The 23,282-nt window shown below is 44.0% G+C and overlaps 1 protein-coding gene across 1 annotated transcript in view; it reads right to left on the bottom strand.

Moving 5' to 3' along the window:
- ccdc88c (coiled-coil domain containing 88C) overlaps window positions 1-23,282 on the bottom strand; it is a 230,042-nt gene that overhangs the window by 11,180 nt on the left and 195,580 nt on the right. The window contains exons 26-28 of the mRNA XM_059960988.1: window positions 13,102-13,305; window positions 10,252-10,326; window positions 7,978-8,270 (exon numbers count right to left, since the gene is read on the bottom strand). Coding sequence (XP_059816971.1) covers window positions 7,978-8,270; window positions 10,252-10,326; window positions 13,102-13,305 — 572 coding nt within the window. The remainder of the gene's footprint in view (window positions 1-7,977; window positions 8,271-10,251; window positions 10,327-13,101; window positions 13,306-23,282) is intronic.

The following is a 23,282-nucleotide window of genomic DNA, read 5'->3' as shown; positions in this document are numbered from 1 at the left end:
ATTGAACCACTGTGCTGCGTAGTAATAATTGTAGCTTTCATCGGGGCAGGGCCTTTCTCACTTTATCCTTTAAAATTGTTCCAATCGTTGACCGACTAAAGCCTAACGCTTTTCCAATGACCGATGGCATTTCACCTCTTTACGATCACTTTATTATTTCCATTTTATTTTCAATCGTGATTGTGATTAATTTTGTGAACAGAAACACTGCGGATTCAGAGCTCTGGTGCCGGGTCCTAATGTCCGTCGCTCTGAGACAGGTTAAATAAGGTCTGGGATTCTGCTGGGTCCTAAGGTCCACCGGATTGAGACAGGTTGAATAAGGGACTTTAGCATCCGCGTTTTTTGGTATCCGCTAAGGGTCCCAGAACCAATCCCTCGCGGATAAGGAGGGCCGTCTATATTGATTTCAGGTGGGGGTGGGCTGTGCACCTGCTCCACTGTGGAACAGTCTTGTGGAGTTGGAGAGGATTGAGAACTGCAAGTTCCTACGTGCGAACACCATCAATATCCTAATCCTGGCCTAACCACATAAATCCCTCTGCCAAGGAAGTTCACCAACACCTTTCCTCAGAGTGTTAAAGAAATATGGAATGTCCACTTCCGACACCTGCAACTTTTTTTTATTGATGCACCATATATTGTTCAGTCTGGACGCATAACCGCTTGGCACAAGAGCTGCTTCGTCTGTGACCACAAGAAACTGCAGAGTTGTGGACACAGCTCAGCACATCACGGAAACCAGCCTCACCTCCCCTACACTTCCTGTTGCCTCAGTAAAGCAGCCAGCAGAAGCAAAGTTCCCTCCCACCCCGGATATCTCTCTTCTCCCCTCTCCCACCAGGCAGAAGGTACTAAACCCTTAAGGCTCAAGGACAGCTTCTACCCCTTGGTTATTAGACTTGAAAGTGGTTCCCTAGAACAATAAAATAGATTCTTACCCTCACTATCTATCTCGTTATGACCTTGCCCCTTATTAGTTACCTGCACTGTACTTCCTCTGTAGCTGTTACCCTTTGTTCGCATTTTTTTAAAAAATTCTGTTCTGCCTCATTCCATTGTGTAACGATCCTATCAGTATGAACAAGCTTTTCACTGTAGCTCATTAGGTGACAATAGGAAACAATTCCAGTGCCAATTTCACCACTTTCTGTGTAAAAAAAAGCTTGCTCCACACATCTCCTTTGAACTCAGCTGCTCACCTCAAAGGCATGCTATCTGGTATTAGATGTTTCAACCCTGGGTAAACTCAGCCCTCCTAGTTATTAAGATCTCCCTGCAGCTTTGGCTGCTCTAGCGGAAGCTTGCACGACATCGATGAAAAATGATAAACAAAGAAGTTCTATCAAGTTGTGGAAAGTCAGTGGTGCTCACAGTAGTTCAGAGAAGAGGGTTAAAGCAAGGCAATTCTATTCCTCTGAACTTTTGGTATCGAGCCTGAACCCTTAGATTAAAGATTAGATTTTTTTTACATTGAAACAGACAGTGAAATGTATCATTTGCGTCAACAACCAACAGTCTGAGGATGTGCTGGGGGCAACCACAAGTGCTGCCAAGCTTCTGGCGCCAACAAAGCATGCCCACTGTTTATTCACCCCACCGCACGTCTCTGGAAGCTGGAGCACCTGGAGGAGACCCGGGTAGTCATGAGGCAAGAACACACAAACTTCTTGCAGACAGTGGCAGTGGCGGGAAGCAAGTTACTTTTGGCAGGCTGAAATCAACTCGAGAAGCTGCTCATTGGCGATGCAGCACAAAGTTTAAAAAGAGTACCAGAGCTTTCAGCTTTCTTTCAGTGGGATGAAATCAGCACAAGGCCAATAAAAAGAAAGTGGGTGGAAGCGGAGTGGCTGTTTTTGGAATGGGCAAGTGTTGGATGACTGTTAGAAGAGGGAATGGGAATAGGCAGCCAATGCAGAGTACTCCTGTGGCTACTCCCATCAGTAATGACTACACCGCTTTGGATACCATTAGGAGGTGTGAGGAGGGGGGAATAACCTACTGGAGAAAGCCACAGCAACCAGGTCTCTAGGATTGTCTGGCTCTGTAGCTTAGAAGGGAAGTGAGGAATAGTGGAGTGCAGTAGTCATAGGGAACTCTATGATTAGGGGAGCAGAAAGAGATTCTGTGGATGTGATAGAGACACCCAGGTGATATGCCACCTCCCAGATGCTTGGGCCAGGGATATCTCAGGTTGAGTACACGGCATTCTAAAGGGGGCAGGTGAACAGCTGTAAGCCATGGTACATATTGGTACCAACGTTATAGGTAGGAAAAGGGAGGAAATCTTGAAGAGAGAATGTAGGAAGTTAAACAGAGAGCTGAACAGCAGGACCAGCAGGGAGGCAATCTCTGGATTGCCGTCTGCATTAAGTGTCAGTGAGAATAAGATGAATGTGTGGCTGAGGAATTGGTGCATGGGGCAAGGGGTTCAGATTTCTGGATCACTGGGATCTCTTCTGGGGAAGTTATGACCTGTACAAAAGGGATGGGTTACACCCGAACCTCAGGAGGACCAATATCCTTGCAGGCAGGTTTGGTAGAGCCGTTGGGGAGGGTTTAAACTAATTTGGCAGGGGGATGGGAACCAGAGTGAGAGGGCTAAGAATGGGTCAGTTAGTACACAGTGTGTTGTAAGGATGTGAAGAAGAACAGGTAGATGTTAGGGCAAAGTTGTACTCAGTGGAATTAGTTGAAGCATAACAGGGGGCCAAAATTGAAAAGGGTGATGAATACAGGACCGAAGGTGTTATATCTGAATGCACACCGTACAGTCGGCCCTCCTTATCCACGAGTTCCGCATGCACAAATTCAACCAACTACAAATCGTGAAAACCCAGAAGTGCTCTTCCAGCATTCATTGCTCGAGCATGTACAGACCTTTTCTCTTGTCATTATTCCCTAAACAATACAGTATAACAACTATTTACATAGCATTTACATTGTATTAGGTATTATAAGTAATGTAGAGATGATTTAAAGTATACGGGAGGATGTGCATAGGTTATCATGGATCGGGATTGAAAAAAATCAGAAGTTCTCTTACTAAGTAAGTCGGACAGCTACATCCAGTATTATTTAGCATCAGTTAGTCAAACATTTGTCTGAGAAAATAGTATATATTTTACCTTTCTATGCATATAAAACACTTATGAAACGTAAGTATTTTAATAATTAAACCACTGTGTTGCTTAGTAATAATTGTAGCTTTCATCGGGGCAGGGCCTTTCTCACTTTATCCTTTAAAATTGTTCAGATCGTTGACCGACTGTAGCCTAATGCTTTTTCAATGACCGATAGCGTTTCACCTCTTTCCGATCGCTTTATTATTTCCACTTTATTTTCAATCGTGATTGTGATTATTTTTGTGAACAGAAACACTGTGGATTCAGAGCTCTGCTGAGTCCTAAAGACCACTGCTCTGAGACAGGTTAAATAAGGTCTGGGGTTCAGCTGCGTCCAAAAGTCCACCGCACTAAAACAGATTAAATAAGGGACTTGAACATCTGTGTTTTTTGGTATCCGCAAGGGGTCCCGGAACCAATCCCTTGTGGATAAGGAGGGCCAACTGTGTATGGAATAAGGTGGATAATCTTGTGGCACAACTAGAGATTGGCAGGAATGAGATTCTGGGCATTTCTGAGCCACGGCTGAAAGATCATAGTTGGGAGTTTAACATCTAAGGATGTACACTGTATTGAAAAAAACAGGCTGGGAGGCAGAGGGGCTGGGGGTGGCTCTGTTGGTAAAAAAATGAAATCAAATCCTTGTAAAGAGGAGACACAGGATCAGAAGATGTAGAATCCTTGTGGATAGAGTTAAGAAACTACAAGGGTAAAACAATGCTGATGAGAGTTATATACAGGCCTCTGAAGAGTAGCCAGGATGTGGGCTACAAGTTACAATAGAAGATAGAAAAGGCATGTAAAAAGGGGTATCTTGCAATAATCAATATGCAGGTAGATTGGGAAAATCCAGTTGATGCTGGATCCAAAGTGAGAGAGTTTGTAGAATGCCTACGAGATGGTTTTTTAGAACACCTTGTGGCTGAGCTCACAAAGGGAAAGACAATTCTGGATTGGGTGTTCTGTAATGATCCAGATTTGACTAGGAAGCTTAAGGTAAAGGAACTCTTAGGAGACAGTGATCATAAGACAGAAGAATTCACATTGCAGTGTGAAAAGGAGAAGATAAAATTGAATGTGGAGTAAAGGGAGTTATCAGAAGCCTGAGAGAGCAGGTGGCCAAAATTGGCTAGAAGGGGACACTGAGGAATGAAGACAGAACAGCACTAGCTGGTGTTTTGAGGTGGGGGGGGGGGAAGGTTCAGGAAGGATACATCCCAAAAATGAAGAAGTATTCCAAAGGGAGGATGAGACAACCGTAGCCGACAAGGGAAGTCAAAGATAGCATAAACACAAAAGAGAAGGCATATCAAATAGCAAAAATTAGAGGGAAAGTAGATGATTGGGAGGCTTTTAATAACCAATAGAAGGCAACTAATAAATCCACAAGCACAAAAATGAAATATGAAGGTGTAATGCCCTGGTTCATACTTTTACTGTTATGCTGTATGTATTTCAGTTTGGCAGTTCAGTAAGAGCTGTCTGTTCTGTTTTCAGCTTGTCTGGGTTCTTGTTGAAGATAAGGGATGAGGAGGAACGTGTGCCATCCGATTAGGATGGTCGGATTTAGGGGAAGTTTCTCTGGTGAGGGACACCAAGGTTGGGCGTGGAGCTTTTGTTCGAGAGGAGATGAAGAGTGAAGACACTGGGGAGAGCGATTGTAGCATATGTTCCAGTGGGAGACCCATTTGTTCGAGATGGATTGCGAGCAACATTCGGAAAGTGTTGTGTGCTTTCACGTTGACTGGGGGCCCAGCGTGTGAGTGACAGAGAAATTCAAGATCAGCTCCAACTTGTGCACCTTTAACTGTTTAATTAGAATGGGCCCTTTTCTTTATGTTATTCTTTACTAACCCTTCAGTTGAGATTCATAAATATAATTCCTTTAATCATATGCAGTGTACTGTCTGTTATTTTGTGGCATTAATGTGTAACAGGGTAGCAAATGAATCAGCATCTACACAAACAGGGGTTCGGGGGTGGGAGTGCGCCTCAGTCTCATGAGTTTGATGGGGCTGGAGGTTGTTTTTCCCTAGACTTACACAGCCGAGGAAACCAGGGGGTTTCAAAGGTAAGCTAGCCAATAATATAAAAGAGGATGCAAGAAGTTTTTTTCAGATAAACTGTATAAAGAGCAAAAGAGAGACGAGTGGCTATCAAACCACTGTAAAATGATGCTGGTGAGGTAGTAATGGGGGACAAAGAAATGGTGGAGGAACTTAGTAAGTATTTTGCATCAGTCTTCACTGTGGAAGGCACTAGCAGAACGCCAGAAATGCAGGAATGTCAGGGGGCAGAAGTGAATGTCATTGCTATCACTAAGGAGAAGGTGCTTGGGAAGCTGAAATGTCTGAAGGTAGATAAGTCACCTGGACCAGGTGAACTGCACCCTAGGGTTCTAAAATGGGTAGCTGAAGAGATTGTGGAGGCATCAGTAATGATCTTCCAAGAATTACTAGAGACCGGAATGGTTTTTGAGGACTGGAAAATTTCAAATGTCACGCCACTCTTTAAAAAAAGGGAGGCAGAAGAAAGATAAGGCCAGTTAGGCCAGTTAGTTAGGCCAGTTAGGCCAGTTAGTTGGAAAGTTAGTTGGAAAGATGTTGGAACCTATTAATTAAGATGAGGCTTCGGACAAAATAGGCCAAAGTCTGCATGGTTTTCTGAAGGGGAAATCTTGCCTGACAAACCTGTTGGAATTCATTGAGGAAATAACAATCAGGATAGAGAAAGGAGAATCAGTGGATGTTGCTTATTTGGATTTTCATAAGGCCTTTGACAAAAGTGCCACACATGAGGCTACTTAACAAGTTAAGAGCCAATGGTATTATAGGAAAGGTACTAGCATGAATAGAAGATTGGCTGACTGGCAGGAGGCAAAGAGTGGGAATAAAGGAGGCTTTTATTGGTTGGCTGCCAGTTAACTAGCAGTGTGCCAGAGGTGTTGGTGTTGGGACTACGTCTTTTGATGTTGTACATCAAAGATAAGGATGCAGGAATTGATGCTTTGTGGCCAAGTTTGTGGATAATACAGAGATAGTGTTGAAACTATAAGACATAGGAGCACAATTAGGCCATTCAGCCCATCGAGTCTGTTCCGCCATTCCACCATACATGCTCCCGGATCCCACTCAACCCCATACACCTGCCTTCTCACCATAACCTTGACCAATCAGGAAACTATCAATGTTCACTTTAAATATACACACGGTCTTGGCCTCCACAGCTGTCTGTGGCAGAGCATTCCACAAATTCACTCCTCTCTAGCTAAAAAAATACTTCCTTACCTCTGTTCTAAATGTCGAGCCTGTTCCCTCTAGTTCTGGACACCCTCATCATAGGAAACATCCTCTCCACATCCACCTTCTCTAGTCCTTTCAACGTTCGGTAGGTTTCAATGAGATCCTCCTGCATTCTTCTAAATTCCAGTGAGAATAAGCCCAAAGATGCTCCTCAAATGGTAACTCCTTCATTCCCAGAATCATTCTCGTGAACCTCCTCTGGACTCTCCCCAATGACAACACATCCTTTGAGATATGGGGCCCAAAACTGTTTTCAATATTCCAAGTATGGCCTGACTAGTGCCTTATAAAGGCTCAGTATTATCCTTGTTTTTACATTCTATTCCCCTTGAAATGAACGCCAACGTTGCATTTGCCTTCTTCACCACAGACTCAACCTGTAAATTAACATTCTGGGAGTCTTGCACAATGACTCCTAAGTCCCTTTGCACCTCTGATGTTTGAATTTTCTCCCCATTTAGAAAATAATTTGCACTTTTGTTCCTTTTATCAAAATGCATTATCATACATTTCCCAACGTTGTATCCATCTGCCACTTTTTTGCCCATTCTTCCAACTTGTCTAAGTCCTTCTGCATATTGATTGCTTCTTCAGCACTACATTCCCCTCCACCTATCTTTGTATAAGGAGGTCATGCTGAGCCCTTATAAGGCATCAGTCAAACCATAGTTGGGAGAATTGTAAGCAGTTCTGGGCCCCTTATCTAAGAACAGATGTGCTGGCATTGGAGAGGGTCCAGAGGAAGTTCACGAGACTGATCCCAAGAGGGTTAAAGTACAAAGAACATTTGATAACTCTGTACTCACTAGAGTTTAGAAGAATGAGGGGGTATCTCATTGCAACCTATTTAATATTGAAAGTTCTGGATAAAGTGGATGTGGAGAGGATGTTTCCTATAGTGGGAAAGTCTAGGTCCAGAAGGCACAGCCTCAGAATTTTAGTCAGAAGGTGGTGAATCTGAGGAATTCATTGCTACATGGCTGTGCAGTCTGCCATTGGGTATATTTAAGGTGAAGGGTGATAAGTTCTTGATTAATCGGAGTGTCAAACATTGTGGGGTCCTTTTCTGAATTATTTTCAAAACCTTCAATTCGTTGTTTAAACTCAGATGTTGACTATTATTAATTTTTATTATTGAAAAGGTATTTTACCTTTTTTTCTCCTTAATAAACAGCTTCAGTCTTGGTAAGGATTAGATTCTTCATTTTGTAATAAATTAGTCTGTATCAATATAACTATAGATTAACTTACATGAATACGGGGTAATGAGATTGATATTATGAACAGATATAATGTAATTGGTAGTTTTTTAAAATCTTTTTTTGACCTTTTATATATACTTTCCTGTACTCTGTATCCTTCTATGTAGAAACTAATAAAAATATTGGAAATAGGAGTGTCAAAGGTTATGGAGTAAAGACAGGAGAATAGAGTTGAGAGGGATAGTAAATCAGCCACGATGGAATAAAGGAGCTAACTTGATCTATGCCTTATGATCGGTGTTTGCTGCTGATATGGGGATCCAAGTAAAACATGAAACCTCTGCTTACACTGGTAGCCGACTGCCCGCTCTCCTGTAGGAACTCCTCCAGGGTCACCATTTCACTGCCCGGTGAGGATGCTCTGGTCCTACTCTCCAGCGGCCTCTCTTTCACTCTCTGTAGCGTGCTGTATGACACTGGGCTCCTCCGAGACATTGCAGGGTCCATCTTGGTGCTGGGGAGCGTGGTCGAGCTGGAGCGGTAGAGAGCGTTCACTTTGGGGGCAGCTCCCACGTCTCGACTGGGGAGGAGATCTTCGCTGCTGAGGCTGTCTGCTCTGGCGTCCATCACCTCCGAAACACCTGTTGAAGAAGGACACAGTTCCACGTTTGTAAGCTATGAACTGGCAGCGTTAGCAGACATCAGGTTCTAATCTCAAATACAATGGAGTCATGGGACAATTCAACATGAAAAGAGGCCTTCCAGCCCATCTAGTCTGTGCCCATAACCTGCCTGGTCTCATCTACCTGCACCTGGACCCTGCCCCTCACATCCAAGTACCTACCCAAATTCCTCTTAAATGTTCAAATCGAACCCACATCCACCACTGGCAGTGTGTTTCACACTCTCACTACCCTCTGGGTGAATTGAATTGACTTCATTATTTACATCCTTCACATCCATGAAGAATAAAAATCTTTACCTTACATCTCCGTCTAAATGTGCAATTTATGGTAATTTGTAATAAACAGTATGTACAACAGGACAGCCAGTAGAGCATAGAAATATGATTGTGTCAGCGTGAATTAATCAGGACTCATGCCAAACTTCCTTCAACCATCTGAGGTGAAAGAGGTGCTGTTGTGCTTTTGTCTACTACACAGCCGGTGTGTACAGACCACGTGAGATCCTCGGTGACGTGGATGCTGAGGAACTTAAAGTTGTTCACCCTCTCACCCCCAGATCCATTGATGTCAACAGGGGTGAGCTTGTCTCTATTCCTCCCGTAGTCCACAACTAGCTCCTTTGTTTTTGTGACATTGAGGAAGAGGTTGATTTTTTGACACTACTACTAGAGAGATAACTTCTTCTCTGTTATTATTTTGTTATTGAAAAGGCTCCCCCTCAGGTTCCCCTTAAGTATTTCAGTTTTTACTCTTAACCTATGACCTCCAGTTGTGGTCTCACTCAACCTCAATGGAAAAAAGCCCACTTGCAGTTGCCATATTCAGATCCCTCATAATTCTGCATACCTCTATCAACTCTGCCCTCATTCTCTTCTGCTCTAGGGAATAAATCCTAACCTATCACCTTCCTCTATAACTCAGCTCCTCAAGTCCTGGCAATACCCTCGTAAATTTTCTCTGCACTCTTTTAATCTTATTGGTATCTTTCCTGCAGGTGGTGACCAGAATTTAAACTATACTCCAAATTAGGCTTCACCAACATCTTTTGCAACTTCAACATACCACCCCAACAATGTAACAGTTAATCAGAAGGGACAATATAATGTAACAAATACGATGATTCTATCGCCTCTAGTTGTCTCGATCTTTTTGAGCTGACTTGGACAGCAATCTGACTTCAATGCCTCAATCCCTACTCGGATGGTGTGAGAACCTCATTTTCACTCTGGAAAGATGTGGACACCTCAGAACACAAAGCTGTGAGGGAATTTGACAGCGGTGTTTAAAATTCACATGCAAACAATTTTTGGAAGCTACTTCCACCCAGAAACCAGACAGGAGAAGTGATTGACTAAAAAAGTTTAAGTAAAAATTATCAAATGTTACCATATACTACCTTAAAATTCATTTTCTTGCAGGCATCTACAGGAAAGTAAAGAAATAGAATAGAATGTACGAAAATCTCTGCAAGTCCACAGGAAAGGTGAAAGTCTGGTGTCTGCAGGCCCGAATCTGTATTGACTGGGCTGGAGGCTTATTCTGGGGTTAAAGGACCGTGTATGTGGGTGGTGGGAGGAAGGACTGGGGCTTGTTTTGCGTGTTATCTTGTTACTTGTTGTGCTGCTGAGCACCGTGAGCAAGCTGTGTTAACACCAGAACGTATGGTGACACTTGGCCAACACACCCTCGGTTGTATTGGGGGATGACACAAATGATGTATTTCACTGCATGCAAGGGTTTATGATTATGCTGGTTGCTTTGCTGAGGCAGCAAGAACTACAGACAGAGTCCAAGGAGGGATGGTTATTTTCTACATTACTCTGATGATAATGTACTAAGATGGGCAGACTCTTGTTACCTCCAGCGTTTTGTTCAACAAACGGTACTTTAGTCCAGACTGGCTGGTTGCATTGGTTGGAACATCTCCATGACTTACCAAGGCTTGCATTTCCATTCTTGGCAAATTCCAATTCAAGTGACTGTGTCCGGAGGTCATCGTCTGAGTTAAAACCTTATTGAGTGAGGAAACGAGACAAATAGGAGTGAAGTTATTGATACCACAGGTTCACTTGTGTAAACTACCAATCACATCTTTCCTTAATTGCAATACTCCACACAAAATCAAACTGGCGCCAATGGCAACCACTACAATGTGTTTGGAGGGGGCCTATGGTTGTTTCTTTACATGGAGAAACCAAAGTATTCATAACTCATCTCTGGGACTACAAAGGTTCAATGTTTTAATGAATGTGTGACAAATACGGTTAATTTTTAAATGCCACTTTCCTACACTCTCCCCATACCCCTGGATTCTACATACTTCTGAGCCGTTCACAAATCCAAGCAACTGCTTAAATCAACGACCATACCTCGGGGCAGGTCTGCTCCTCTGTACGTCATTAAGAATTTTCAAGGATGTTATTAAACTGGAAAGGGTGCAGGAACGACTTACTGGGAGTGGAGGGGGTGAATTAAAAGGAGAGTCTGGACAGGCTGGAACATTGTTTCCTCTTAATCTCATAGAGGTTTATAAGATCCTGAGGGTCATGGATACGATGATTGGCCAAAGTTACTTTTCCCCAGAGTAGGGGAGTCTAAAGCTAGTGGGCACAGGTTTAAGGTGAGAGGGGAAGGGTTTCAGAGGGATCTGATGGACAACTTTTCCCACACAGAGGGTGAGGGTATATGGAGTGAGCTGCTAGAGGAAGTGACACAATTAGAACATTTAAGAGACTATCAGATAGGTTCATGAATAGAAATGGTTTATAGTGATCTAGCTTAAACAGATCAAGTAGGTCTAACCTGGTTGGCATGGTCAATTTGATTCAAAGGGCCTGGTTCCAAGACTCTCTCAAGTCAAGTCACTTTTTATTGTCATTTCGACCATAACTGCTGGTACAGTGCATAGTAAAAACGAGACAACATTTTTCAGGACCACGGTGCTACATGAAACAGTACAAAAACTACACTGAACTACGTAAACCAACACAAAAACTATAGTAGACTACCGACCTACCCAGGACTGCATAAAGTACACAGAACAGTGCAGGCATTGTAATAAATAATAAACAACACAATAGGCACAGCAGAGGGCAGTAGGTTGGTAGTCTGATGATTTGGGAGGAAATCTGTTACTTAATCAGCTGAATGGCGGCGTCTGGGATTCTGTCTGTTTCTGTACTCCTGCCGAGTATTTCGTTGCCACAGATGGAGTCCAGTTTAATGCCCATTGGAGAGTAGAGTGGACGGGAGGGCCGGCCGGCCAGGGCTTGCCTTTTTCCTGGCACGGACTCCGCTTCCTCGCACAAAGCTTACGCTGTCCCCACCTCCGGCGACTCTGAGGACTGCAGGCCCGATACCCTCAGCAAGCCGAGGTCACGCAATCTAACCAGCAGACTTCTACTTCTCCATCTGCTTCTACTTTAAAAATATACAAAACTCTTCTTCCACTTCTCTCTTCTCACCCCCTCCTATCAGGCAGAAGATATGAGAACCTGAAAGCACATACCCCCAGGCTCACGGACAGCTCCTATCCCACTGTTGTCAGACTATTAAATAGTTCCCTAGTATGATAAGATGGACTCTGGACTCACAATTTACTCGTTATGATCTTGTACCTTACTGTTTACCTGTACTGCATTCTCTCTGTAACTGTCACACTTGTCTTTGTTTTTGATGTATCTTGTTTTACTGTGTCATGAATTGATCTGTCTGAACGGTTTGTAAAACAAGTTTTTCCACAGTTTCACGGTACATGTGACAATAATAAACCATTTCCAATACACTTTAAGGATGAAAGTTCCCAAAACTTGAAACCCTCAGCAAAAAAGTTGTCTCATCTTTACTGTCAATAGGGGGCACTTCAGTGTTTTTAAAAACAGAACCTGAGTTGTAGATTGTCCCTTGAGAAGAAAGACACTCTCCACATACAATCTGTCAAGACCCCTCAGGATCTTGTTCTCGTTCACTCTTCTAAACTCCAGAGACGTTTCAAAGTCTCTTCTGGACAGAGAGAGTTGGTAAAAATCTGGACTGCACCTTCTGAGGATGTGGTGGGATTTCTAACCAGCTGAAAGCTGAGTCAACTTCCAGGGCTAATTCTCAAGTACCAAAACTCCAGATTACTCTACGGAACAGGGTCAACTGGACCGTTGCACTGAATGAAGCGGTTACATATCTGGAGTAAAGGTTAAAGATCAAACTGCAGGGTGAGAAAGAATCATCTTAATGATAAAGCTGAGGTTCTGTGGAACAGATGTGAAGAGTTCAATTCCACTTGCAGGAGAGATCAGAGCCATGACGCATATGAAAGTCTGCAGCCTTTAAATTCAACAGAAAGTGGAAGTTGCAACCGCGGTGTAAAGTGCACAGGCATTTCACAGGAACTTGGAGAAGCACTTTCTATTAACTGCATTTTTGGGTTTAGTGAAGTAGGAGGGGAATTACAGGTTAGCCAAGATGAGCACCGTACTCCATTTCAGATTTTCATCTCTAATCTCAGTACACACTGCAGAACATACAACAGTACTGTACAGGCTCTTCAGCCCAAATTGTTGTGCTGGCCTTTTAACCTACTTTGAGATCAAACCTACTCTTCCCTCCTACATAACCTTCCATTTTTCTGTCAGGTTGCCCTTAAATATTTAACCTTTCAGCTTTAACCTATATCCTCTGGTTCTTGTCTCACCCAGTCTCAGTAGGGAGAGCCTGCTCACATTTAGCCTATCGATGCCACTCTTGTCTATCGAATCTCCCCTCATTCTCCTGTGAATAAAACTTCCCTTACCTTTGGCTTTGGTGCGGTGCCAGCTGTTGAATTTGGGGGGGGTGTGCGAGGGGGTGAGGTGGATGGCAGAGGTGGAGTACGCCATGGACCCCAGTTCCGCCCGGCGGTGATGCATCCCAGCGGCACTCTTGGGGCTTGGGTTCGCACTGGGGGAGGGCGTGGAACTGAGAGGGGGCCTCTTGTCCCTCTGGCCGTCGCTGGGGACTGAAAGAGACAAGAAGAGTGCATGATTACTGTCCTGTTTCTCACGGGTTTTGCATGGGAACCTGAGGCACAGACAGCAGCTGAACAAGATCTGGGCAGACTGCTATCAACAGGCAGTGTGACAGTGATTAGGTAAGAGCAACAAAAAAGTTCAAGTGAACTAATTACTGTATTTATCACCATTTACTACCTAAAGATTCATTTTCTTGGAGACATTTACCAGAAAACAAAGAAATACATACAATCAGTGGGAAAGAAACTACACACAAAGACAGATGGGAAAAAGAGGACGAAATGCACAAAACTAAATAAACAGTACTGAGTACGAATGGTAGAGTCCTTGAATGTGAGTCCATTGGTCATGGAATCTGCTCAGAGACGATGTGAGTGAAGTTATCCACATTCCTTCAGGAGTTCAATGGTTGTAGCATAATAACTGTTCCTGAATAACTGAGATAGGAAGGATGAGGAAGCTTTAAGACCATAAGACACAGAGCCAGAATTAGGCCACTTGGCCCATCGAGTCTGTTCTGCCATTCCATCTTGGCTGATTTATTATCCCTTTCAACCCTATTCTCCTGCCTTCTCCCCATAACCTTTGAAGCCCTGATTAATCAAGAATCTATCAAACTCTACCTTAAATATACCCAATGATTTGGCCTCCACAGCTGTCTGTGGCAATCAATTCCACAGATTCACCACCCTCTGGCTAAAGAAATTTCTCCTCTTCTGTTCTAAATGGACATCCCTCTTTTCTGAGGCTGTGCCCTTTGGTCCTAGACTGTTCACCATACCACCATAGGATACACCTTCTCTAAAACTACATTATCCCGGTCATTCAATATTTGATAGTTTGCAATGAGATCCCTTCTCGTCTTCTAAACTCCAACGAGTACAGACCCAGAACTATCAATAACTTCTCATATGTAAACCCCTTTCATCCCTGGGATGGTTCCTTAAGGTTATTAAAGCTGGGGGTGGTAATGGGGAGAAGCTCCAACCACCTATTAAATGCTCCCAAGGGTATGCATCTCAATGAGCCTCTGACAACCAAGCACACCTCCTGGCCTTCATGTGTGGCTTGGCTACTAAGCCTGGTGGAACCATTTCTACTGACAGGAGAAGGGGCAAAAGTGGGTTACTGGTTTCTTAAAACCAGTCGCTTTGGGCAGATGGGGCTCATCAGCCGTGGTTGGCATCTCATCTGGGAGAAGGAAAACTCTGATCTCAAACCTCTGCTGCCTTGTGCCTATTCCCACTCATGGGGAAGGCTTCGGGAGTATACCCTGAGGATAAAGTCTGGAGCTGGTTCCTGAGGCAGTGCTATGTTCAATGCTGACCAACTCCAGCGACTGCACTGGACTCGGACTCTGCCATTCCTTTAGGTTCATCAGATGCGTGGAGAAGGAAAGCTTAATACATGGGCAACAGCTTGCTCTCTGTTCAGACAGCTAGGGTGCAAACCCATGCTCAGCTCTGACTGTTGGAGGCCTCCCTCACTCACTCACTCCTGGAATCATTCTCGAGAACTCCCTCTGGACCCTCTCCAATGCCAGCACATCTTTTCTATGATAAGAGGTCCAAAACAACACTCAGTACTCCAAGTGCAGCCTGACTAATTACACCTTTGCTGTTGTATTCTATTCCTCTTGAAGCGAATGTAACTTTGCATCTGCCTTCCTTTTTACTGACTCAACCTGCAAATTGACCTTCAGAGAATTCTGCACGAGGACTCCCATGTGCCTCTGCATTCCTGATTTTTGAATTTTCTCCCCATTTAGAAAATAGTCCAAGCCTTTATTCCTTGTGCCAAAGTGCATGACCATGCACCTCTCTACACTGTATTTCAGTTGTCACTTCTTTGCCCATTCTCCCGATCTGTCCAAGTCCTTCTGTAGACACTCTGCTTCCATTACTACCTGCCCTCCAGTTATCTTCATATTGTCTTCAAACCTGGCACAAAGCCATCAATTCCTGTATCCAAATCACTGACGTACAACATGAAAAGAAGTGGTCCCAACACCAGCTCCTGTGGCACACCACTAATCACTGGTATCCAACCAGAAAAGACTCCCTTTATTTCCATTATTTGCCTCCTGGCAGTCAGTCAATCTTCTATCTATGCTAGTATCTTTCCTGCAATACCATGGACTCTCATCTTGTTGAGAAGCCTCGTGCAAAACCTTGTCAAAAGCCTTATAAAAATTCAAATAAACAATGTGTACTGACACTCATTTGTCTAACTTGCCTGTTATTTCCTCAAAGAATTACAACAGATTTGTCAAGCAAGAATTCCCCTTAGGAAACCACTTTGGGTTATTTTATCATGTTATCTTACTCTGTCCTGTTTTATCACATGCCTCCAAGTACTCTGTTACCTCATCCAACCACTGAAGTCAGTCAAACTGGGCTACAATTTCCTTTCTTCTGCCTCCCTCCCTTCTTAAAAACTGGAGTGACATTTACAATTTTCCAGTCCTCAGGAATCACTCTATTATCTAGTGATTCTTGAAGGATCATTACTCCTGCATCTACAATCCCTTCAGCTACCTCTTCCAGAGCCCTAGGGTGCAGTTCACCTGGTCCAGGTGAGTTATCTACCTTCAGACATTTCAGCTTCCCAAGCACCTTCTCCTTAGTAATAGCAACCACATTCACTTCTGTCCCATCAGCCTCACATTTCTGGGACTCTGCTAGTGTTGTTCACAGTTAAAACTGATGCAAAATACTTATTAAGTTCATCTGCCATTTCCTTCTCTCCCATTACTACCTCTCCAGTGTCATATTCCAGCAGATCCATATCCACTCATCTCTCTTTTACTCTTTATACAATATCTGAAAAAAACTGTCCTCTTATATTATTGGCTAGCTTACCTTCATATTTCATCTTTTCCCTCTTTATGGCCTTTTAGCTGCCTTCTGCCTGTTTTTAAAAGTTTCCCAATCCTCTACCTTTCCACTAAGTTTTGTTTTATTATATGCCCTCCTTTTTGCCTTTATGCTGTTAGTCACTTTCGTCAACTATGGTTCCTCATTCTCTCTTTAGAATACTTCTTCGTCTTTGGGATGTATTCTTCCTGTGTCTTCTGAATTGCCCCCAGAAGCTCCAGCCATTGCTATTCTGCCACGATCCCTGCTAGCACCCCTTCCAATCAACTTTGGTCAGCTCCTTTCTCAGGCCTCTGTAATTCCCTTTACTCCACTGAAATACTGACACATCCAACTTAAGCTTCTCCTCAAACTGCAGGGCAAATTCAATCATATTATGATCACTGTCTCCTAAGGGTTCCTTTACCTTAAGCTTCCTAATCAAATTTGGGCTATCATATAACTCCCAATTCAGGATTGCCTTTCCTCTACTGGTCTCAACCACAAGCTGCTCTAAATAGCCACCTCGTAGGCATTCAACAAATTTTCTCTCTTGGAATTCAGGCGTGTATATAACTCCCATCAAGGTCTTTTTACCCAATTTCCCTCGGGATCAATAAAGTATGTCTGTCTTTACCCTTTCAGTTTTAAGCCTACTCACAATGATTCTATATGTTTAGATCCTATGTCTCCTCCTTCCAAGGATTTGATTTCAGTTTTTTTTTAACCATTTAAGACACCTCACTCATCTGTCTAACTGCCTGTCCTTTCAATACAACATGTATCCTTTTGTGCTAAGTTCCCAACTATGATCTCCCGTCAGTCAAGACTGCGGTACCCTCAACATCACTCCTGCCAATTACTAACAGTGCCACAAGATCATTTATCTGACACCGTATGCTGGGTGCATTCAAATATAACACCTTTAGTCACCCTTTTTGATTTTGGCTGCCTGTTACATTTTAACTTGTCTTACTAACTGCAATTTTGCTCAATTATCTGCCTGTCCTTTCTCATAGTCTCCACACACTGCATCTACTTGTAATACCAACGGCCCCATCCTCAGCCCTATCACTCTGGTTCCCATACTTCTGCCAAATTAGTTTCAACCCTCCCTCACAACTCTAACCATGTTGCTCCCCCTCGGGTTCAGATATAACCTGTCCTTTTTGTACAGGTCCTACCTTCCCCAGAAGAGATCCCAGTGACCAGAAGTCTGAAACTCTGTCCCCTGCTCCAGTTCCTCAGTCACTCATTCTCTGCCAAGTGATCCTACACTTAGCCTCACTAGCACGTGGCACAGCCAGCAATCCAGAGATTACTACCATGGAGGTCCAGCTCTTCAGCTTATTGCCTATTTCTATATATTCTCTCTATATCCTCCCTTTTCCTACCATGCACCATTATGTATCACAACTTCTGGCTGTTCACCCTCCCCCTTTAGAATCCCATGGACCTGAACCAAGATATCTCTGACCAGGGAAGGCAATGTACAATCTGGATGTCTCTTTCAGATCCACGGAATCTCTTTCCACTCCTCTAATTATGGAACCCCCATTACTACTCCACTCCTTTCTCCCCTACACTTCCCTCCTAGGCCACAGAGCCAGACTCAGTGCCAGAGACCTGGCTACTGAGCTCCCCCTGAGCAGGCCCTCCCCCAACAGTATCCAAAGCTGTATAACTATTACTGAGGGGAACGGCCAAAGGAGTACTCTGCACTGACTGCCTATTCCCTTTCCATCTCCTGACAGTCACCCGTGTACCTGCCTCCTACAACTTAGGGGTGACTACCTCCCTGTAGATCCTATCTATCACCTCCTTATTCTCCCATATGAGCTGAAGGTCATTGAGCTGCAGCTCCAGTTCCTTAACAGAGTCTCCAAGGAGCTGTAGCTTGATATGCTTCATGTCGTTATCAGGGAATCTGGAGGCTTCCAACATCTCACACAAGCCCCATAGCACTACCTCTGGATCATTCTCAGTGCACTATTACCAGAAAAAGCAACTTAATCGAAACTTCCTTAAAATCTCATCCTGTACTTGCTTAAGACTGTTAGCACCCAAGTCAGACCATTCTAACACTGACTTACTCACAGAGTGGGTGCTCCACAAAGGCTGCTCTGCTTACACCTCGTTGTGGCAGTGTGAAATGTCAGGAGGATGTTATGAGAATGCAGGGTGACTTGGACAGGTTGGGTGAGTGGGTAAATGTATGGCAGATGCAATTTAATGTGGATAAATGTGAGGTTATCCACTTTGGAGGCAAGAACAGGAAGGCAGATTACTATCTAAATGGAGTCAAGTTAGGAAAAGGGGAAGTACAACGAGATCTACATCAGTCAATGAAAGCAAGCATGCAGGTACAGCAGGCAGTGAAGAAAGCTAATGGCATGCTGGCTTTTATAATAAGAGGAATTGAGTATAGGAGTAAAGAGTATAGGAGTATATAGGACTCCTATAGGAGTATAGGAGTCCTTCTGCAGCTGTACAGGGCCCTGGTGAGACCCCACCTGGAGTATTGTGTGCAGTTTTGGTCTCCAAATTTGAGGAAGGACATTCTTGCTATTGAGGGGGTGCAGCATAGGTTCACAAAGTTAATTCCCGGAATGGCGGGACTGTCATATGTTGAAAGATTGGAGTGACTGGGTTTGTATACACTGGAATTTAGAAGGATGAGAGGGGATCTGATTGAAACATATAAGATTATTAAGGGATTGGACACACTGGAGGCAGGAAGCATGTTCCTGCTGATGGGCGAGCCCAGAACTAGAGGCCACAGTTTAAGAATAAGGGGTAGGCCATTTAGAACAGAGATGCGGAAAAACGTTTTCACCTAGAGAGTGGTGGATATGTGGAATGCTCTGCCCCAGAAGGCAGTGGAGGCCAAATCTCTGGATGCATTCAAGAGAGAGTTAGATAGAGCTCTTATAGATAGCGGGGTTAAGGGATATGGGGAGAGGGCAGGAACGGGGTACTGATTGTGTATGATCAGCCATGATCACAGTGAATGGTGGTGCTGGCTAGAAGGGCCGAATGGCCTACTCCTGCACCTACTGTCTATTGTCTATTTTCTTATTGGCCCCACACTGATTGAAAGAAAAGTCAAAGCTCCCAAGCTCTTTTTAAACTTTGCGCTGGAAGGCAGTAAGGGTGCAGAGGAGATTTACCAGGATGCAGGCTGGATTCGAGCATGCCATGACTGTGGGCTGGGCAAGCTAGGTGTTTTCCTTTTGGAATGGAGGAGGATGGGAGGTGACTTGATAGAGGTGTACAAGATGATAAAAGCAAATCAATAGCCAGAACCTTTCTCCTCGTGGCGAAAATGGTTAATGAGGGGGTACCATGGAAGGGAAGGATAGGGGAGATATCTGAGGTAAGTTTTGATTTTGTACTGAGTGATAGGCGTGTGGAATGCACTGTCAGATACATTTAGGATTTTAAGAAACTCTTAGATAGGCACATGGATGAAAGAAAAATGGTGGGCCACATGGGAGAGAAGGGTTAAATTGATCTTGGAGTAGGTTAAAGGGGCAACACAACATTGTGGACTGACGGGCCCATTCTGCGCGCACTGTTTTATGTTCAAATGTGCTGAGCATGGAGAATGCTCAAGAAGACACACTAATGCAACTTCCTGTCGCTGAGAAATAACCACAAGCAGATGCTGGTAGATCCCATTTGGGACGAAGAGAGTGGGTGGGATCCTACCAGCCCTGGAGCCTTCAGGACTTCCACAGGAGCGGTGAACCACCGGGCTCGGTGTTGGGTCACTACACACTTTAAGGGAGGGAGGCAGATGTAAGGAAATAATAGGCTAGTTAACCTGACTTCAGTGGTTGGGAAGATATTGGAGTCCGTTATTAAGGCTGAGGTTTCAGGATATACGTGATAAGATGGACCAAGGTCAGTACAGTTTCCTTAAAGGGAAATCTTGGCATACAAGCCTCACGGAATTCACTGAGGAAGTAATAGTTGGATAGACAAAGGGGATGCAGTGGATGTTGCTTAGTTGGATTTTCAGAAAGCTTTTGACAAGGTACCGCACATAAGGCTGTTAACCAAGATAAGGGCCCATGATAATACAGGAAAGATACTAGCATGGAAGAAAAGAGTGGGAATAAAGGGGGCCTTTTCTAGCTGGCTGCTGGCGACTAGCCATGTTCTACAGGTGTCAGTGTAGATACATAACTTCTTTTCAGGTTTTGTATCAATCACATGGATGATGAAACTGACGATTTGTGGCCAGAATGATTCAAAAATAGGCAGATACTGTTGAGAAAACGTGAAGTCTGGAGAAGGACAGGGACAGATAAGGAGAATGGGTGAAGAAGGGGCAAATGGAATATAGTGTAGGTAAGTGCAAGGTCATGCAACTTGATAGAAGGAATAAAGGCATAGACTATTTTCTAAACAGGGAGCAAATTCTGAAATCAGAGGTGCAAAGGGACTTGGGAGTCCTCATGCAGGATTCCCTAATGATCAACTTGCAGGCTGAGTTGGTGGTAATGAAGGCAAATGCAATGCCAGCATTCATTTCAAGAAGACCGGAATATAAAAACAATGCTTTAGTCAGATTTCATTTGGAGTATTGTGAGCAGTTTTAGGCCCTTGAAACAAGAAAAGATGTGCTGCCGTTGAAGAGGGTTGAGCGGAGACTCATGAACATCATCCCAGGAATAAAAGATTAACGTATGAAGAGCATATGAGGGCCTGTACTCACTGGAGTTTAGAAGAATGAAGGTGGATCTCATTGAAACTTATTGATACTGAAAGGCTCAGATAGAGTGGACAAGGGGAGTCCATTTCCAATATTGGGAAAGTTTATGACCAAAGGGCACAAACTCAAAAGATGAGTATGTCACTTTAGAACACAGATGAGGAAGAATTTCTTTAGCTGAAGGGTGACAAACTGTGGAATTCATTGCAACAGACAGGTGTGGGCACTAAGTCATTGGGTGTGCTTAAAATGGAGCTTGATAGCTTCTTGATGAGCAAGGGCATCAAAGGTTTTAGGAGAGAGGCAGGAGAATGGGGTTGAAATGATCAAACGGTGGAGCAGACTTGATGGCATGAATAGCCTATTTCTAGTATACCTTATGGTCCTATGAGCTGAGAACTATTACCTAGAAGCACAATCCCATTGAGGCCGTGCTGAAAACAAGAAGTTTAAGAAGACTAGAAGCGAGCAATTTAGAAGACAAATCAGGAGCAACTTCTTCACACAAAGGGTGGTGCTTATTTGGAATGAGCTACTAGAAATATTGAATGAAGTGGGCACATTAGGAACATTTAAAAGCCGTCTAGATAAGTACATGAAGGGGAGAGGTCTAGAGAGGCACGGGCCAAATGCAGGCAGATGGATCTGCCTGCTGGGCAACGCAGTCAACATGAATGCAGTGGGCATAAGGGCCTGCTTTCAGGCCGTATGAGTACCAATAGGTAATATTCTGTGGAGAGATGGAAAGCAGCAATGAGAGGGATTAGAAGTTTTACTTCTGTTTACGGGGTTTCCTGCTTAGACAGGGTGATTTTCTGAGGTCTAATGGGGGTGGGGGTGGGGGCAGGTGCTGTTGTAATAATGGCGAAAGCAGCAACTATTGTATTCAAACTTGCATCACTGTCTGAAATGGTTTCCGTCAGCAGGAAGTTTTCAGATACTCTATCAGTTTCACTTTGTTGACAGAACACCATAGCTGGCAGGTAATGCAGAACCTGTAGTAATCAACTCAGGCCATACTGTACATGCAGTTTCTGAAGACACATCACTGGACAAGTGTGACAGCATTGGGAGATTTTGGGGAACCTTTGCCAGAAATGGAAAACTTGGCTGCATGTTCATGAAAATAGTTTGGAAGTTTTTTGGTTGGAGACTGCAGAGGGTGTTTAAATTACGGGGGCCATATGCAGAACAATTAGAAAGATCTGATTCTCTTTGTACAGGGGTCAGAACCCCAGTGGTTAAGACTTAAAGTAACTGCAGGAAAGAATGAAGACTATATTGTATGCAGTTCTATTATCTGCTACAAAAATCCGCTTTATTTGTCACATGTACGCAGGTTGGAGGGTACCCAGACAGAAAGTAAGGTGTTGCTATTTTAATTCCACTTCCCATTCCCATTCTGACTTGGCAGTCCATGGTCTCCTCCACTGTTGTGACGAGGCCACTCAGTTTGGGGAAGCAACAACTTATATTCCGTCTGGGTAGCCTCCAAACTGATGGCGTGGACATCAATTTCTCAAACTTTTGGTAATGCCACCCCCCACCCCTCCATCACCATTCCCCATTTCCCCCTCTGACCTTATCTCTTTACCTGCCCATCACCTCCCTCTGGTGCTCCTCTCCCTTCCCTTTCTTCCATGGCCTTCTGTCCTCTCCTACCGGATTCCTCCTTCTCCAGCCCTTTCACCAATCAACTTCCCAGCTTGTTACTTCACCTCCTCTCTCCCGGATCCACTAGTCACACTGTGCTTTTCCCTCCCCTTCCCCACCTTCTAACTCGGGCTCCTCATCTTTTTTTCTCCAGTCCTGATGAAGGGTCTTGGCCAAAAATGTTGACTGTACTCTTTTCCATTGATGCTGCCTGGCCTGCTGAATTCCTCCAGCATTTTGTGTGTGTTCCCTTTCATTCAGTCCTCAGCTAGGCAGCGCAGTAACACAACACTATTACAGCACAGTGTTCCGGGTTCAATTCCTACCGCTGCCTGTGAGGAGTTTGCATGTTTTCCCTGTGACCGTAAGCATTTCCTGTGTTTCCTCCCACATTCCACTGATGTATGGGCTAGTAGGCTGATTGGGTATAATTGGGGTGTGTGGGCTCATTGGGCTGGAAAAGCTTTCTACCACGCTGTATCTCCGAAAAAAAATAAGAATTAAAAACAAACAGCCCATCCCTTATTTTGAGATGGTGTTTCTTGACCCCCTCCCTGTATCCAAGCCTGTTGTGTCCTGTAGGAATTCCACAAATTCCAATGAAATGTCCTGAGTCTTATAAACTCTGCAGACTACAGTCCTAGTCTAGTCTAGTCTCTCATTACATGACAAATACCACCTGTGGAACAAGCCAGGCAAATCTTCCCCGCAAGGCAACTTCTTACAATGACAACTC

The sequence above is a fragment of the Hypanus sabinus genome, chromosome 2, assembly GCF_030144855.1.
Source record: "Hypanus sabinus isolate sHypSab1 chromosome 2, sHypSab1.hap1, whole genome shotgun sequence".
Taxonomy (NCBI): domain Eukaryota; kingdom Metazoa; phylum Chordata; class Chondrichthyes; order Myliobatiformes; family Dasyatidae; genus Hypanus; species Hypanus sabinus.
This window is presented reverse-complemented; position numbering and strand designations above follow the sequence as displayed.